General features: G+C 32.8%; 1 protein-coding gene across 1 annotated transcript in view; it reads right to left on the bottom strand.

The window, feature by feature from the left end:
• The window catches only part of LOC131850027 (sodium channel protein para), a 35531-nt gene extending 19232 nt beyond the window's left edge, over positions 1-16299 (bottom strand). Inside the window, exons 1-18 of the mRNA XM_059200178.1 lie at positions 16229-16299; positions 15120-15226; positions 14769-14872; positions 12731-12910; positions 10474-10629; positions 10135-10340; positions 9174-9302; positions 8823-8914; positions 8221-8433; positions 7580-7637; positions 6936-7080; positions 6599-6763; positions 6222-6524; positions 3774-3845; positions 2915-3158; positions 2007-2212; positions 1471-1579; positions 853-918 (exon numbers count right to left, since the gene is read on the bottom strand). Coding sequence (XP_059056161.1) covers positions 853-918; positions 1471-1579; positions 2007-2212; positions 2915-3158; positions 3774-3845; positions 6222-6524; positions 6599-6763; positions 6936-7080; positions 7580-7637; positions 8221-8433; positions 8823-8914; positions 9174-9302; positions 10135-10340; positions 10474-10629; positions 12731-12877 — 2311 coding nt within the window. The 5' untranslated portion in view covers positions 12878-12910; positions 14769-14872; positions 15120-15226; positions 16229-16299. The remainder of the gene's footprint in view (positions 1-852; positions 919-1470; positions 1580-2006; positions 2213-2914; positions 3159-3773; positions 3846-6221; positions 6525-6598; positions 6764-6935; positions 7081-7579; positions 7638-8220; positions 8434-8822; positions 8915-9173; positions 9303-10134; positions 10341-10473; positions 10630-12730; positions 12911-14768; positions 14873-15119; positions 15227-16228) is intronic.
• Positions 16300-18273: the final 1974 nt, after the last annotated feature.

The following is an 18273-nucleotide window of genomic DNA, read 5'->3' as shown; positions in this document are numbered from 1 at the left end:
ATTTTGCATTATTTTTAATTCAACATACTTATTTTTAATACAGGTAGGTACATAAAAGGGACGTGTAAATAAATGACGTGAACAAAATGTGAGAAGCATTGTTCTAAGTAAATAGTGTAAGTGCAGCAGAGTGTGAGGCTATGTAACTACTTGTAATGGTTGTAATGGTACATACAGCTCCAATAAAGAATATTTCTCAAATATATATACTAGTACTTCACTAGAGACGACATAATGCTTCCATCCCTTTCCCACATATACTACAACTACTAAACAGATATTAATTATCTTAATGTGAAGATTGCATTACAAGAATGGACATAATATCTTTTATCTAACGTCGTCGGTAATACCTTAACTAGATATTACCCGCGAGATCGTCTACTATCTTTTAGCATGATACAATATTATCGTGATAAATTTGAAAAATCTAATTTATTTAGCTGTATGACAAAATGCACAATGTGTTTCAACAATACGACAATAAATGACATCCACTTATTAAGTTCTCTTATCTTTTTGCCAATTATGCTATTATCGTTGCATAATGAGCAAATACCGGTTTGAATGTGTTATATTGTTGAGTGTGTAAGATATTTTATGTACCATATAAAATGGTTTAATCATGAGAGTAAATAGGTATTGTGTATCATATTTGTATTTAGTATATATGTATATGTGATACTGAGAAGATAGTGAATATGTTCAGTACATTTGAAAAGCACATTGAAGTAAAAGGACATTTAACAATATGAAAATAATAAATCAAGAATGCAACAAGACAACAGCGTTGTCACATGTAGCCAACAACATTTAGCTAAGACTTTAGAGGTTACTTTCAATACTCCATACCATTGTGATCGCTCGCACGACTCTGTCTGCCCGCTTGCTCGATGATTTCATTTAGTACCATTACATCTGAAACATTAAGTTTTACAGTTTAATGTTATTTATTATTATTACTTACTTATATAATACAAAAAAATACTACATACATTTATGAAAATTGTTTTTATTTGTGTATTTATTATAATACCTAATTATAAAATGCTCTTATTTGTACCTGAACGTACGCTATCTCGTGTCTGGTGGCCCTATTAAAAATCAGCGCTGTGGTATAACTTTGTTATACTTCAGTATAAATTCTGAGTGGGAGTCACGGAATACAGTTCAGTAGTATGTTTTAACATACTTTTATTATAGATTAGATGAAATAATAACATAAATAACCATATGAGTGTTAAATTAGAAGAGGAAGGGTTGTTTAGAAGAATAATTAAAATAATGAATAAAAAGCAAACATAAATTGTTCAAAATATGTAAAAGTTCAAACAAAAAAGTAGATGTTAGATATTCCTATGTAATGTACTTAACATAATTATTTCTTCATAATATATTATCAGTATGTTTTTTTATAATACATATCAGTATGTTTTTTTGTTAATTGTGAGCAGTAGGTACGATATTTACCTCTCATATCTACAACGTTGGGTTGCTGTGACGATTCTATAAAAGGGTTGTCGTTGGAGGGTTTCAAAACTTTCCCAGCTTCGTCCGTGCATTCTGTTGTGCTCATTTCCTGAAATATTGAAACATACCGTCATTTAGAAAAAGGCTGTGAAAACAAATGTCTGTAATAGGGGAATATAATAAGAGGAGATTAGTAGTAGGAATTATTGAACCCACTACAATTAATGTACCATGTCTACCTTCTACTAATGGGTCTACCTTCACTTATCTTTATATATAAAAATTACATGTCACGTTGTTTGTCCACGATGGACTCCTAAGCTACTGAGCTGTGTGCAAATTTGATTTGCATATTGTGTGCAATTTGATCCAACTTGAAAGATAGGATAGCTTACACCCCAATTTATAGTCGCAATATTTTTATTGCTAGTACATATATAATATATAAAATTTTATTGACACTATTAGTCCGTACTCCGCGTGACTGTAAAATAATGTAAAATTTTACTATATAATTAAACCAGCAATATACGTACATATTCTCTAAGTGGTCTCGAGGCCAAGGACGAGTCTTGTCTAGGTAGTGGGTAGGCGTGTGGCTGTGACGTCACGCTGTGATTCCTCGAAGCTGATCGTCCGCGCAGTCTGGCCTCTTTAGTCTGTGCCTTACCACCCAGTAAGTCTCCATGTGACGTATACGACAACCTTGATTGATGGGATGTATACGACGAATGCCTTGAACCTGTATATGATTTAAAATCGATTATTGATGGCCTTGAAAACAATATGTATGTGGACATAAATCTATATAAGGCTGGAAGTAAATATTTTAAGATAGAAGTCTTTTCAAATAGTAATCCAACAATAATAAACCAAGATAATGTTTGTTATATATGAAGTTGTGCTCTAACATTTAATTAAAAATAGATACAAAAATGCTTATAATATGATTAAACATATTAATTGGCTTACCTATTACTTTCCTTATGAGTCCTAGTCCCATAAGGAAAGTATCATAATATATTTTCACCAACAATTTTACCAATATACATGAATAACAGTGCGGACTGTTGAATTGGGAGATAATTAGATAATGGATTTTTGTTTACTGTTATAAAATTTAATACCTGAATTCGATGTGCCTAGCAGGTACCTTAATATTCGTTTTCCATTAGATAAATCAGATAATAAATAACCTCATCACGTTATTCTGTGACACGCGTGATAAGTATTCGTTGCCATTCCAGAAAACTGCGATGTCTAGCTTTTATACTATAATGTAACATCCTAATCGCATCATACAATTGACTGAGCTTACAAAGCAAGCTGATTGTCTGAAATAGGTGACACTGAGGTGCCCAGAGTTTTTACTTCTTTACTCTGTACCAGTGCTGAATGGGTTTTTTATTATTTTCTAGTATTTTATCATATATATAATCCTTACCTAAGTTAGCATAATAGACCGGAATAATGATAGCACCATTTTCTTCTGACATTGGCGTAACAGCGTTAGAGTCATCAGCATACGGTAGATGTTCTTGAGCATCCAAATATGTGGATAATACTAATGGTTTCCGATCAGCTCCAGGCGGATATCGGGCTCTTGCATTCGGCCGCAGCGCCATCTGATGGGAACCTCTCGATCCTCGTCGTAAATTGAACGGTGAGCCCGGCAGGGATAATGAAGCCTGCGGTGTCATATCTGTGTCTCAGCGAACTGACTCTTATAATATATAAACCATTCTATATTTGATAAAGGATTTACTTTTGTCTTCTTATTTTACAAATACTCCAATACTGATATTTAAAATGATTAACCAATACTGCTAATAGCATAATTTCGTAAATTTTCCTCAATTCAGATCAAGTAGTAGAAAAATATTCCGTTACATTATAAATTCTCAAGAAAATGTATTTTCATGTATACTGGAACCTATTGCAGAGGCTTATAGCTTTCCTAAATAGTAATAATGATCATTTACTTTCATGTGCTAATAAACAAAACTGACGACAAATAATTACAACCATTGAGGTAATATTTAAAGAAGATAAGACAGTAAATACAGAAGTAAAAGGAAAGTGCTGGAGAATATCATACTGCAGCAATAATTTTAATATTAAAAGGTATGTTAGGTAACTAAAGTACATATTGTTGCAATATGATATTAAGAAAATTGATAGTAAAAGAATAAAGAAGAGCAATAGCTGAATAATATACATAGATGAAATAAAAATGGTATAAGACTTATAACAATAGGAAGAGGAAAGGGAGCACAAACATCAATGAGGACAGAAGGACAAACCTGTGAGCCCTCGCGCAGTGGCCCATATGACAACGGGCCTGTGTATTTATTTATGCGATCAGGGTGGGGGACCTTTAATACAAACAAAATTTTGAATTTACATCAAATCGAGCGGCTTAAATACTTCAATCTTGGCACCACCAAATCGGATAGAAAGGATAAAGATAAACGTTAATAATAATTAATAAATGAAAACCAAACCAAATCAGGCATATAAATAATAAATAATATTAATGTTGCGGTGTCAAAGCACTTAATGTGAGGATACAATAAGTTCTTACTTTTGATTACGTAATGATAACTTTAGGAAATCAAAATGGAGTAAAATAAAGATGATGTAGTCCAGCTGCGGATAAAGTGACAAATGGTAAATTAAAACTAATTTACAATATACAATAAGAATTTATATATTTACATTCCCTATTGTGAAATTTCGGAAAAACTCAAAATAAACCTGGGTATGTAGTTTTAAAATTCTTATTGTAAAATTCAGATGCCAAAATAAATATCTAGCGATGAGTGTACGAAAGCAAAAGTTAGTCAGGTAACTTTGTTTAGAAACACATGAAGTAATTATGGGGTTAGATTACATGCATATCTGCATACTTCTAAGACCTATCTTAGCTATCTTGTTTTTAACTACATCTAAAGTCATGAAGACTGTTCTTTTGTACATATTATGAATACATAATACATCCAAGCCTCCGCATTATTGTAGGTTGTAGGTAAATCAAAATTGAGGAATCTATATTGAAAGTAGATATGTTAAAATTAGTCAACGTTTCATTTATAATTATTACCATTCGTGGATAATAAGAGTTGACTGACCTACCTCTTCATCGTTGATACGTTCAGTTTCGGCCGGCCCGTTCGTAAACACTCACATTGCAAAAGAAACAATCTACCATGACAATAGATTCTTTCTCTCCAATAGTATTCCTTACAGTTTATATTATCAAATAAATTACATCTTCTTAATGCTAGTAATTACATTTTTAATCCCAAAATAAGATTTTAACAATATTACAAATCACATTAAGATTATCGTTCATACCGTCTTTAATGTTTTTTGTCATTGGGGTATTATGTTAAGTAGTAGTTGAAGAAATATTATTGGAGAACGTCAAATGTCTACTATTTTCACTGTTATAATTTAGTCATGCAGTATGCGCAATCTTTAAAAAATATCTTCAATCCAAAATTATAATTTATAAATGGTGGAAGAAGTAATTAAATTTAAAAACATGTGAAGTATGATTGATGTGCTTCCACACATACAGGTTGTCTGGGTTAAGGGAAGGTACTATCTAGATCTAATTGAGGAAATAATATCTACAAGAAACGTTGCACAGCATTGATGAATGTTTATTAAAAATGGTAAACTTAATATAAATAAATAGTTATTTAACAATTCTGTGATACAGCATCGCAGATAAACATCTAACATTCCTTCAGGCCAACTAGTCATTTCCTAAAATCGATCATAGGTACAATTTGCTAAAGATATAAAGGACAGATGATAACAAAAATAAAATAAGTAATACAAATGCAAATATTAATTACAAATAATACATTTATATATATTGTTTAATAAATGAAACTTTAAAAAAATATAATAAAGTAAAATATATTTATGCACTAGTTAAACAGACAGTATAGTTGCACTTGTATAGAAATCATAGATTGTAGTACATCAATACAGAATAAACTTAAAGCTTATAGCAGTAAACACAGAATAATGTATTTATATAATTATTCTTTTCAACTTGAACTGTGCTGGAATGAAGATGAACGGGTGTTATCAAGTGTATCTGCATTATAAAAATATGAAGTTAGTATTCAAAAGCTGATTTCATTATTCAGCGTGTATTGAAGCAGCGTGATATATTTTTTTTAATCAAGTTGAAAAGACAACTAATACTCAGCTGTCAATGATTCAATGAATAGCACATACATGGTATGGAATCTATGCCTTTCTATTTATCTGAAAATAGATAGTCTTCAAAATATATTAAAAATTAAAATGTACATGTTCATGGGAACTAAAAGTTAACAAATCTAATTGTATCAAATTTTATTGCAATTGCATAAGTCATGGACTTATAATAAAAAGTTTTAAATTATTAAAAAATTTCAACTAAGCGTCAATGTCATATGAAGGTAAATTAACAAAGTCAATATTACTTTTGAGTAGTTAATTTTTTTTAAGTAGTGATTTCATTAAATAAATTAACTCATTGAGTTAAATAACCCTTTGACTATCAATCAACACTCCTACGTAATTTTTTTTACACATTGAAATTTAATAAAAATGTCACTCGCAATCTTCAAATGCTTATTTGTAGTACTGTTAATGTAGTTGTAGATACTAGAAAAATGTAATTGATGGTCAAAAGGCGTTGAATCATTGTCAGTGAGGTATTTGCGTGAAGAGCGGAGCATACTCACCATGCTGACCTTCCTCTGCCGGCGCGTGTCGTGGTGCTGTTCGATGGCGGTGGGCTTGTGCGTGGGCTGTGTGCTCACCGAATCCGCGAAGGGGTCGCTTCGGAGGGACATGCGCTCCCGAGTATTATCGTCTTGGTTGCCTCGCTCCTGGTTCACGAAGAGCTCGTAGCTTTGACATGAGAAGTCGCTCGGGGATTTCGCGGGGTGAGCCTCAGCATAGGCCGCTGCTTCGGCGGCTGCCCTAGCGTGTGCTTCTCTAGCTTCTTGCTTGTCCGCTCTTGCCGCTGCTTTTTGTTCTGCTTCCTGTTGATTTGAGAAATGCATTTAGAGTAATTAGAAATAAAGATCAAATAAAATCCATCGAAATAAGATCTTACTCGTAGTGCTTCCTCTTCTGCTTGTTCTTCCTCTTCGGCTTTCTTTTGCAATTCATCGTACGACATGGCGACGATAGCCAAGATCAAATTTACAAGATAGAATGAGCCCAAGAAAATGATCACCACGAAAAACAACACATGCCATGAGCCCGCCGACCTCAGCACCTGCAACACAGTTTATGTTCTTTAATTCAAGTAAATATAATTCATATAAATATAATTCAAATAACATTGTCTTTGGTTTATTACTTGAAGGTAGCGCAGTACATAGTATAAAACGCATATTACGAGTAATTAGCTAAATAAGTTTAAGTAAATTTAATCCACTATAACTTACCAATTGATATAGATTTTCCCAATAATCTTGAGTCATGAGACGAAAGGCTGATAGAAATGCCCATCCGAAAGTATCAAAACTCGTATATCCGTAGTTAGGATTTGGACCGTAGCCTTGCAAGCATATGTAACCAGGTTCACATTGCCTGCACAGAGTTAAATACCACAGTAAATTAATTCGCATTGTTTTTTTAGCATCAGTTTATAAAATAAATGTATGTGTATATATAATTCAATTTGGTTTTTTTAAAAAGCCAATTCTATAATGGTTTAAAAGCTAGGTCTGCTTTAAAAAACCAGGGTTAATATAGACTTTGAATTTCCATCATCACCGTAAGTGTGTATTTTATGCAAAATTTCATCCTTCCTGGTTATTTACATATATCTCAGAAGGGTTACTTAAAAAATAATGGATGGGCACTCACACACATACACCTACTAGCCATATGTATATATATTTTTATTTATGATATGCCCTGTTTGTCTGTTATTATGAAAAAAGGTGTAACAAAGTATATAAAATTTAACAAGACAGGGGATGAAAGTTTACATGGAATTACGTACAATATTTACATCTTTTATTATTCATCTAATAGTCTAGTATACTTAAATTTTAACAAATTATATTCCACTGAACAAACTTACCCGGCTCCCGATGAGTTTCCACATAACGGATACTCTCCGGCGTCGCCGAACCAATTCGCTAAAATAATAAAGTAAATTAACACATGTTTCAGATCTAGTATTAAAATAGTAGTAATTAAAAACTGATCTCTGTGTGTTTAAATTGCAAATTTTGAAGTATATGAACAATAGACGTGCAGTCGTAACTTCTTAGTTTTATATATACTAGAGGTCGCCTAGTGGTTAAAATTTGACTATAATTAATTTAAATTATAAGTTTGACCATTCTTAAGGTTCCACTGCCAAAGAATATATATACTATATTCTAACTATATAATCACTGGCACTGGCAGTCGCACAGGCAATAAACAAATGAGTATATGAGTGTCAAAGACATGTTGTGTGTAATGTTTTTTATCGATTTAATGTATTTTTATGCGTAATTAAATAAATATTAGCATTCTGCACTCCTTGTGCAGAAATTTCTTTTAATTTACACAAAATATAAATGTGCGAAATTTCATACTCCTGCGTCCGCGCAATTTTTGTAAAAGTATAAAGTGTTTGATTCACGTATTAATATATATAAGTTTGATGAATACTATTCGTATGTAATGTAAATTTGTAGTGTTGGATGTTATCGAAATATCAATATATCATACTTTCGTTTTGACAGAATCTCTCCCAGTTCTCGTCAGTGAGGTTGCCCCAGGAGCCATCTTCGGGGAATACTTTGATGCACTTCTGAGTCAACACGCCCATGTAGATCTGGAGGCCCATTAGCGCGAACACAGACAGTGAAAACATTGTCAGGATGATTACATCCCGCAGATTCTTCACTGACTCTATTACGGCTCCGACGATGGTTTTCAAACCTGTTGTATTGGACATATTTTTTATATAATTAAATATATACAATTTAATATACTTAATATATACACCAAATATCCACTTGGAAAAAATATGTACTTCTCGAAGATGTAACTTATAAATAAATTCTGACAAATTTGAGTCAACTGTCGGTATATTTAATGAAAATGAAAAGAAAACTATCACCATAAATATTAAATCCTTGTTTCTGTTATTACATAGGTACTACTTACTACAAAAAATTCAAACAACTATAAATTAATATTTATATATTACAAATGAGTATTTCATCTAATAACCTTTATAAGAAAACACTTATGAAATCTAATTATCCTATAACGTATTATCTAATAAGTAAAGTGTTTGCTAGACATGAATGAACATATGATTTTACCCGGTACGATGGCCACAGTCTTCAGCGCACGCAGTACTCTGAACGTTCTGAGCGCGGCCAAGTTGCCGAGATCTATGCCCATCGTCACATAACTGAAAACAGACACCCACAAACACAACAGCTAGGTTAATACATATAACTACACCACTACCTGTAAAACTACCGTGATTTTTATCTACGTATTTATTGACGATTCTGTATTTGATGGATCTTTGAATATGTGATTAGTATTCCTCATCATTCGTCACTAAAGTCCTTCTATTACTAAACAATAACACATGAACGATAAAATCTACAATTCAAAGTATTCGAATAACTCTACGTATATCATTAAAATTGTCTACTACTCACGCTAAAGCTATAACTACGAAGTCAAGCCAATTCCATGCATCTCTAAGGTAGGTGAATGGCTGTAGTATAAAACCCCTGGCCATTACTTTCACCGCTGATTCAAACGTGTAGATCCCGGTAAAGATAACTCTGGAAAAATTCACCTCCACTGAGGACCGCCGCTCAACATAACAAATAATAATGTCATATCAAATAAACAAGACATCTGAGGGAATGATAAGTAAATTAAATATCTGATTACTTGGATAAGGTGATATGTTATGTAGATGAAGGGGGAGGATCAACGAGACTTCAAGACCAACTGTCTAAGCAAATACATTACATACATGAGTAGTAAAATATAATTAGTCAATACTATTATGTGGCAAAGGAAAAATGTACAGTACCTAAATATGTACAATTATATTAGTAGGCGATAAATATATTTGTTTGAAATGTGTTGCTTTCTAAATTGACCTAAAGTAGGATGGATGAGAATACAATTTGCATTAAAAGTATATATTGCAGTAACAATTATGTTGTCATAATCATATTATTGAAACTTGTGTCCACGTAGTTTCATTAATAAACAAATAATTAGTAAATGTACGTAACACTTTTAAGAAATACCATTGCTAATCTTTTTCAAGCGAGGATGTAGCTGCACATAAATATATATATATATATATGTAATGTAACAGGTTGTTAATTTAATCTAGTATTATATAGTCTTACAAAAATTTACTATATAAATGTATGTTAACACTAATTATAAAAATTACTTTGATTATAATATCTATAGACAAAATTCGATTACTAACTGTATATCTATTAATTTTGAAACTAACGTGCATAACTACGAGATGGTCTAATTCCTAAGAAGTAAATATTCTGGCCTATGATAATTTAATTGAGCGTATGTAGAATGTTATGGTCTAATAAAATAATATATATAACTGAACAACTTTCAAGGAATACTTACTCAGTACTTTCGACAGTCGGCGTTGTAGGCATTATCATAAGAATGCAGTTCACTAAGATCGTAGTTATGATAAACAAAGAGAACAGAGGATGTACTAATATGTATATCGCCACTCTTCTTATTGGATTGAAGGGGTCTAGAAACCAAAAAGCCTTCGTTGCCGAGAATCTGAAGATATCTTTACCCTTGCTTATAACTACGAAGGTCTGTAAACAAATTGGAAAATATACAATAAATTAATAAAAAAATATATAAGTTTCCGATATTACAAAAATAAAAAATAAATATTAAGTACCAAAAGTGGAAGCACTAATTGTGTAGAATAACGATATCACTCACTCTCTGGTTATGATAGAAGGGGTCAATGTCCTCGAGGGGCGTGGAGGCGAGCTCCAGAGGGAAGGAGCCCTGCATTCGCACGGGCAACGGCAAACCCTGCTCCAGGGTCGCGTCAGGTTGCGGACCTTCATCTTCGTCCTCGTCATCATAGCGAACCTAAACAACGTCATTATTTAAAAATAGCCATACACTAGTATATGGGCATGTCTATCTGCTAAACAAGCTATGAAATTTATAAACAAAAATGTACATACTTCTCGTTGTTTCTCATGTTGTAACTTATAAACCCAACTTAATATTTTACATGTTGCCATTTAATACTGCGGTGCCAATTATAAAAATTTTCATTACTTACGCTCCATATACTTAAGGACCTGTTGATAGTTTCCAATATATTGATTTTAGTGTAGCAAGCCAACCTACTATATACCTAAATCCAAATACCATATCACGAGCAGATCATAATGCACTTTGCAACAATACTGTTAATTGTTAAAATATCAAGTATTATTACAAATGTGATAGCGTTTTGGCATTTAAAGCTAACCCAATTTGGTGTGGTGCTGCTGTCTGTGTGACTGTGATGCATATCTGGCAAACTAGAAGCTCGAATATATCGTCCCTCGCTATTGTGTTACCATTCCGAATGTTAGCCGTATTATTTACGGAGCAGGTGCATTTAAATCCATTACTTAATCACTAATTAATTATATTAATGAGATTGAGTTAACAACTTTTAGGAACTGGTACTAGTGATAGATGTCAAGATTCTATCGTTTTTAAACATATAATGTGCAGCGCCAATTACCTAACGAATATGTATGATATCTTTTTAATTATTTTTGTATTAGTTTGTTTACTCATTTTCTTGTTTTAATTCGAAATAGGTTCCAAAATAGGAGGTGTGACGTGTGACTAGCGCAAGCCCAGACAAATGTTACAAAATACAAGTCATAACCAACAAAATTGTATGATATTTATTTTAATTTCGATATTAATACACAAATTTATTTGCTTCCAACTAATATTTCCATTATGCACTATATGCTAGCTAGGTGTCGTCACCATGCTAGACCTAAATGACAGCAGTCAATGATGATGTGGCGAATATGAGCCAGTCCTGTGCAATGCTTGATAATGGTGAATATGAATGTGCTGTTGTACTTCGAATTATAGTCTCCACGTGGCTCTACGATGAGTGTTCAATTACGTCATTGCCAAAATAAGACAGTCTAATAAGAAATTAGATGATTCAATCCATAAAGTTTCCTACTGAAAAACAATCATTTATGTATAGTTAGTTATAACTAGTTACAGAAATTCTGGATGCTCTCATCTGGGAGGAAATTTCACTAAAGGATTTTATTTGCTAATCTTGGGAATTAACTGATAATTTCTATCTAATCAATGACAAAATATATTTTCTAATTTTTTACTGGGAGAATTATAGACAGTTTCTGTTATACTACTTACAATATGAGCAATAGAAACTTGCTCTCTGTGAGGCAAGAAAATATTTTTTTCTTGCCTCGTTCAATATAGCATGTCAGGTATTGGATATTTATCATTTACATCGTTGAAATGCAAATAAACATGACAAGCCTTCATTTAATTAGCTACTAAGATTAGCTGTTACAACATACAACCTATGTTTGTTTGTATCATGTTATAAAATTACGTAACAGCTAAACTTGTAAACACAGTCTTTACAAATACTTTGCCGATAAAGCGATGTGTTCAAGTAATAATGCTTTAAATGAGATCAATATGTATAAATTAGAATGCATTCATTACAAGTTATCGCGTTTGGATAATGTGGCGCCAATATACAACTAAGGTCGCAATTGTTTTGTATTTATAAATCAATTTTGACTGCAGCGATAACTTGTTCAACAATATTTCTCTAATAAAAATGAGCCGTAAAAAGGTAAAAGGGGCAAGCAAGCAATCTTACTTCTTTTTTCTTTTTCGTCCGCCCCAAATCGTTCTGTAATAGTTTAAAAATTATCTGTCAGACCAGTAAAGTGTTAATAACTTGGAGATGCCACATATTCGTTGCAAAAGTGAGTATTCTTGAGTGTACATATCTCTCTATTTTATATAGTATAATAGTGTTAAGACCATTACAATTGCTTTATAATTATATGCGTCAAAGCTACAAGTATTATATCATAGAGTTTGATGTTTTGCAAAACTATACACACACACACACAAAATACACACACAAATTAGTTTGTCCGAGCGAGTTGTGACTCACCTCGCCTTCCGCTCGTTTTTTCTCGAGTTCTTTTTGCTTGGCATGCTCTTCAGCTATGCGGGCTTCGATAGCGGCCAGTGACTCTCGTGTGAAAGGTTGGAACAAGCTTCGTTCTTCCTCGCTGATCGAGTCCAAGTCCTCGGACATTGTCTATCGAACTCCCCCCGAGTGAACTGCCTACTAAATAACATAAAAATATTATTTGCTCAAGAACTATGCATTTAATACATTGCATTAAATAATAACAATATGCTTCTTTAATAAGTGAATAAAATTCTTAAGGGTGAGGTATTCATAAAACAAGGATAGTAATTGTGTTTTTCCGTTGATTGGTAGTGACAACTAGCAAAACCAAGAGTTTCTGAGATCTAAAATTTATAAATCTTTTTTTTTATACTATTGAAAAGTAATAGAAAAATATAATCGAATTAAGTGTAACCTACCTAATGAAATTTACCTTTACCTTGTAATTTCACTATTATACTTCATCCTTTAATTTAAACACAGCTTGTACATAAGTCACATCTATGTAATCATAATAATTAGGGGTAGAGTAGGTGACCTTTTTGTAGATACCCGTTGAGAGAGAAAGGATTTGATATTAGACTTCGTTCGGTTTTCTTCAAATTTCTAAATTAAAGCCTAGGTAACTTCTTATAACATTAGTTATCTGCGAGTGAAAGTACCGTTAAAATCAGTCCAGCCATTTTAGTGAATAGCAAGAACAAACAAACAGTAATTTATTGACCTCCATTTTGACCAATTGACAATAAACCATACCATATTAACTTAATTACAATAACATTAAATAAAGAAATTGTTTCATTCATCCAGTATTTATTTTATTTGCAGTAGCAATTGTATGTTTAGTACGTATAACTAAGTAGATTATATGATGTTTATCCTAAAGAAAGTAGGTCACGGCCGAGTCGAGGTCCTTCCTCAAAATTATACGTTTCCTTTACGTCCCATGGCGATTAGCTGGTGTTTTCCACTCACAGTTGTGGTATCTCATCATAATCGACTACAAAAATGGTCTACGTCTGATTTTCTACCGCTTTTTTAAAGATATATTCCTTTTATCGGTCGTAAAAAAACTGATATGTAATGCGGCATCAAGAAATAATGTTTATAGCTTTTATGTGGTTACTAAAACGATTATAGTAATATGACACGAATTTCTTTTATTGGCCCACGTACGGAGATTGATGCAGTTATTTTCTTTTATAATCTACTTGTAGTTATCCGCGACATCCTGTGCTTTTATTTATATATAAAAATACCTACGTCTATTCTAGTGATACACTCTAGCAAGGTACTTTAGCTGTGAACATGACACTATGGCTCAATGGATCCAACTTTTCGCTCAAAACATCCCATGAGTTTCTCGAACGAAATAACTATTTCATTAGAATCCAATGAGCCGGTTAGTTGAAAAAAGATAACAGATAGAAAGACACTTATTGTATTTATAATATTGGTATGAAAATGTGGATTTGAAAAACGTTAAACTTACATAATTTATTCAAAACCGGTATGGTAACTAAGCAATAATTAATAATTTGTAGAAGTACCTACTACCAGTGAAGATAATATTGTATGCGGAGATTGTATTGGTAAATTTAATTGAATACTAAGGAATGATAACGCAAAATATGGCGTGGCGGCAAAATATGGCTTATTTTTATCAGGTATACCAACCGTACAAGAATCCTCACACAGGTATAATATTCTTTGTTTTCAGTACGAGCCTATTTTCATACTTGTACAAGATTTTGATTAAATTGCGTCAAATGACAAAGAGTTACGAGATTTAAGAGCCAAATTGATCCAATGTATAAGATCTTTTATATCTGAGTATAAGGCATTTTTTAGGTTGGTAACTATGTTCACTACATGCGTATTTATTTATTTTTATTGATATTTATATTTATTATTTTTATTTATTTTTATTAAAATACATTTGTCTATTTCATAGTACTAGTGGTTTCATACAGACTGAAATGTAAATGACGATGATGATGATGATGAAGCTTACCTGCTAACAGTGAATGGGCGGGTGTGTGTGGTGAGTAAAACGCGCGCGACACGCTCTACGCCCGCGAACTCCCGCCGCTGACCACCAGCGGGCGCAACGCCCTTCTGCATTACCAATTCCACGTTACAATTGGTTGAGACAAATGCGCCTTTGTGGTCTAGCAATTAAACTTACTTTCAATTGTCGTGAGTTCGATTGCCCGTAATATGCGAACATTTGTATTCATAAATAGGTTTCTTTGTATTGGTCTGGGTGTTATCCATGTAATATTTAAATTTTTTTATTAATTATTTAGCTATCTATAAGTATAACTGACATTTAGGTGTTAGTATTATCAATGATATAACATACCTGTCGTCCACCTGAGCAGTGTGGCAGCGGCTATCAAGAAGATGAAAGTTACCACGTGTTCGCTGATCGGGACAGCCAGCAAATTGGCAAGATTTTTCATGACCGACCTGAAATAAAAAGATTTCACTATTTCAATTTCACGTGTATAGAGTTTGTTATTCTTTTCGTCAACTTTTCAGATTGCTGTTTGCTCCAGGGAGAATAAACACTCGAAGAGGTAAATGCTTGTTGCCGAAGTCGATCTATAACAGAGAGAAGCTTGCTTCTCGTAAATTTATATAAGAGACTACACTTTACTTGATTAAGAATTATCTGGCTTGCATCTTATTTGTACCTGCTTGACCTGCTTCCTAAATTTCAATTCAATCTATTGAAGCGTAGCACGTATTAGTGCACGTCTATTAACCAGGAGTGCATCAACTGATAGACACTTCTGACATAACGTTATTATAATTTAATAGAGTACTAAGTGGTCTAGCGGTTTAGCACATAGCTTTACTTCCGATTGTCGCAGGTACGAATTCTCTCACGTCGAAAACATTTGGTATTCATTAATATGAGTCTTTTGGTCTAGGTATTTTCTAGGTATATTATGTATGAATTTAGAAAAACAAATGTGTCTAAGTGTCTCTTTCATGAGTATATGATTGTTTTTATTGGTCTGAGTGTTTACAATAACACCAGCTCCGCTTAGCTTGTGACTAGATGACGTTGTGAGAAATAAGGATTATAATTATTAAAGAAAGTGTGCCTACACTTGTAATATTACTGTCAACACTTGGCACACTCCTATTAGTTATTTCTCCATATAAAATAGATTTAAGTGTAAAGTCAGTCCACGTTACGACTTCGCGTCGAATGTACGCGTTACTAATAAGCCATGTAACACACTACTACTTACTAATTAAAATTTAAATACCGGTGAAATAATTGTTCAATAAATAGACACAATTATTTCACCGGTATGCCCATTACCTAAATACTACAATAAACAAATAAATTATGTACCGACACCTCATCACATATATAACATTACAGTGGTGATAACCATCACGCTACAAAAGCAAAGGAAGTCGCGACTAACAGCTAGTTGTATATGTATCACTAACCGTATGTAGTGGCTGTGTATCGGTGTTTCTAGAGGGCGCGCGGGTTGTTGGCCGCGTCGCCCACAGGCCGCACGCGCTCCTCTTTCCAATGTCGTCGCGCGCGCAACATCTGCATCAGCGATCTAGCTGCGCCTACAACAACACAACACATACATAAAGCTTGTTACATGTGCAGTGCACAGCCCTGTCGAAAAGTGTTGAAAACATATACGCACTCCCTTTCCAATGTCCTCGCGCGATCAATATCTGTATCAGCACTCTAGCTACGCTTATAATACAACATATGCCTAAAGCTTGTTATATGTGTTGTGCATAGCCCTATCGGAGTGTTGAAAACCTATACGCGATCTTTTTCCAATGTTCTAGCGCACGCAACATCTGTATCGGCGCTCTAGTTGCGCCTACAACAGCACAACATGAAGCTTGTCACATATGCACTGCACAGCCCTATCGAAAAGTGCTGGAAACATATACGCGTTCCCTCTCCAATGTCCTAGCACGCGCAATATCTGTATCACTACCTAAACTACGCCATACAACCGGAACATAGCTTACAAAGCAAGCTACTCGGTAGCTACAATAGGCGAGACTGAAGTACACACAGACTACAAATAAATAAATATAAACTTTGAATTGTATTAGCAAAGTTAAGTGACAAGAATGTTGACATGTATAGGAAATTATGGGTTTTAGTATTTTTGACAATTGAACTCTTTCTCTTTTTCCCTTGGTGTTTCAGAACTTACTCTTGGTTTGATGTGTTATGTAAAAGTGAAACTTAAAACATATCATTTTTGTTACAGAACTAATGGGTATATCCTAGTTCCTAATATGAACATTGCTACTAACACTGGCGTGGATCGATTGTGGCTAAACTAGTTAAATGTCTCTGCATTGTCGTGAACTGCTTGGTACCAAGGACTTGTGTATGTGTGCAGAATACATTTTAAACTTTATATTTATATACATAAGTTATATTTTGTATAATTGCAAAATTATACAATTATATAAATTATTCAACGTATATTATTTTTATACTAATGTACAACTATTACATGTAGGTATATTCAATGTTTTGGAATTCCAAAATAATCAATTTTTATTATATATTGATAGTTTTTCAAGAAGACAGTCTAAAATAAATATAATTTATAAATTTCATTAAAAAATATAACGAAAAATCTAAGTACTAAACAATAACAAGACTGTTGTACTTGTTAGTACTTATTTTATTTCCTACTTAAAGAAGTTAAGTTTGACAGCGTAAAATATAGCTTCGCGATTAAATAAATTTTATTACCTTAAATTTTTCTATGTTACCTTTAAAATTTTACAAAACATTAAAAAGACATGCGTATGTCTTTTTCATATTCTGTGTCCTTGAATTAATTGTCACAATACTAAGTATTAAGATCGTCAAAAGGGTTGACGGTCAAGGACATTGCGATACGCTTCGTGGAAGTCAAATATAACAAGATTAAGCAAATATGTACATACTACTACAACAAAATATACTACTACATCTCTTACTAACAAAAAACATAGTATTTCAACAAAATCTTATTTGTGCCTTTTCAATATATTGCCATCAAATAGGAAGAACAATTGTGTTGAATACTGAGCACTATAATTACAATTAGCTGGTATAATTATTAGACTCTACACGCGTACTTATGCTACGTTATGAATATTTACAAAATTTTAAACTAATTTCTAAAAGGTTCTTAACTCAAAATTCGTCAAAATTCTTTATTAGACTGAGTTCGCTATACAAAAACATTTGGTACACAGATAGTCAGACCCTAAGAAAGGACGTAAGACTTTTTATTGCGAAAAAGGGTTGTAATGGGGTTGAAAGCGGAGATGAAAGGTTATATGAAAGGATCGTCATATTTTAAGTAAAAATTAATATTTTTTGGGTTATAATATCTATGTATAATACTCCTACCTAACTAAATATATATTTTTTATTTGGTCAAGGTCACTACTCCACGCGAACTGAGTCGCGGGCCCAGCTTGCTTAAAATAAAAACATTGTTATAATA

The sequence above is a fragment of the Achroia grisella genome, unplaced genomic scaffold (assembly GCF_030625045.1).
Source record: "Achroia grisella isolate CSIRO2021 unplaced genomic scaffold, CSIRO_AGI_Agris_v1 utg676, whole genome shotgun sequence".
Taxonomy (NCBI): Eukaryota; Metazoa; Arthropoda; class Insecta; order Lepidoptera; family Pyralidae; genus Achroia; species Achroia grisella.
Note: the sequence above shows the minus strand (reverse complement) of the source record. Positions and strands in the feature narration are given on the sequence as shown.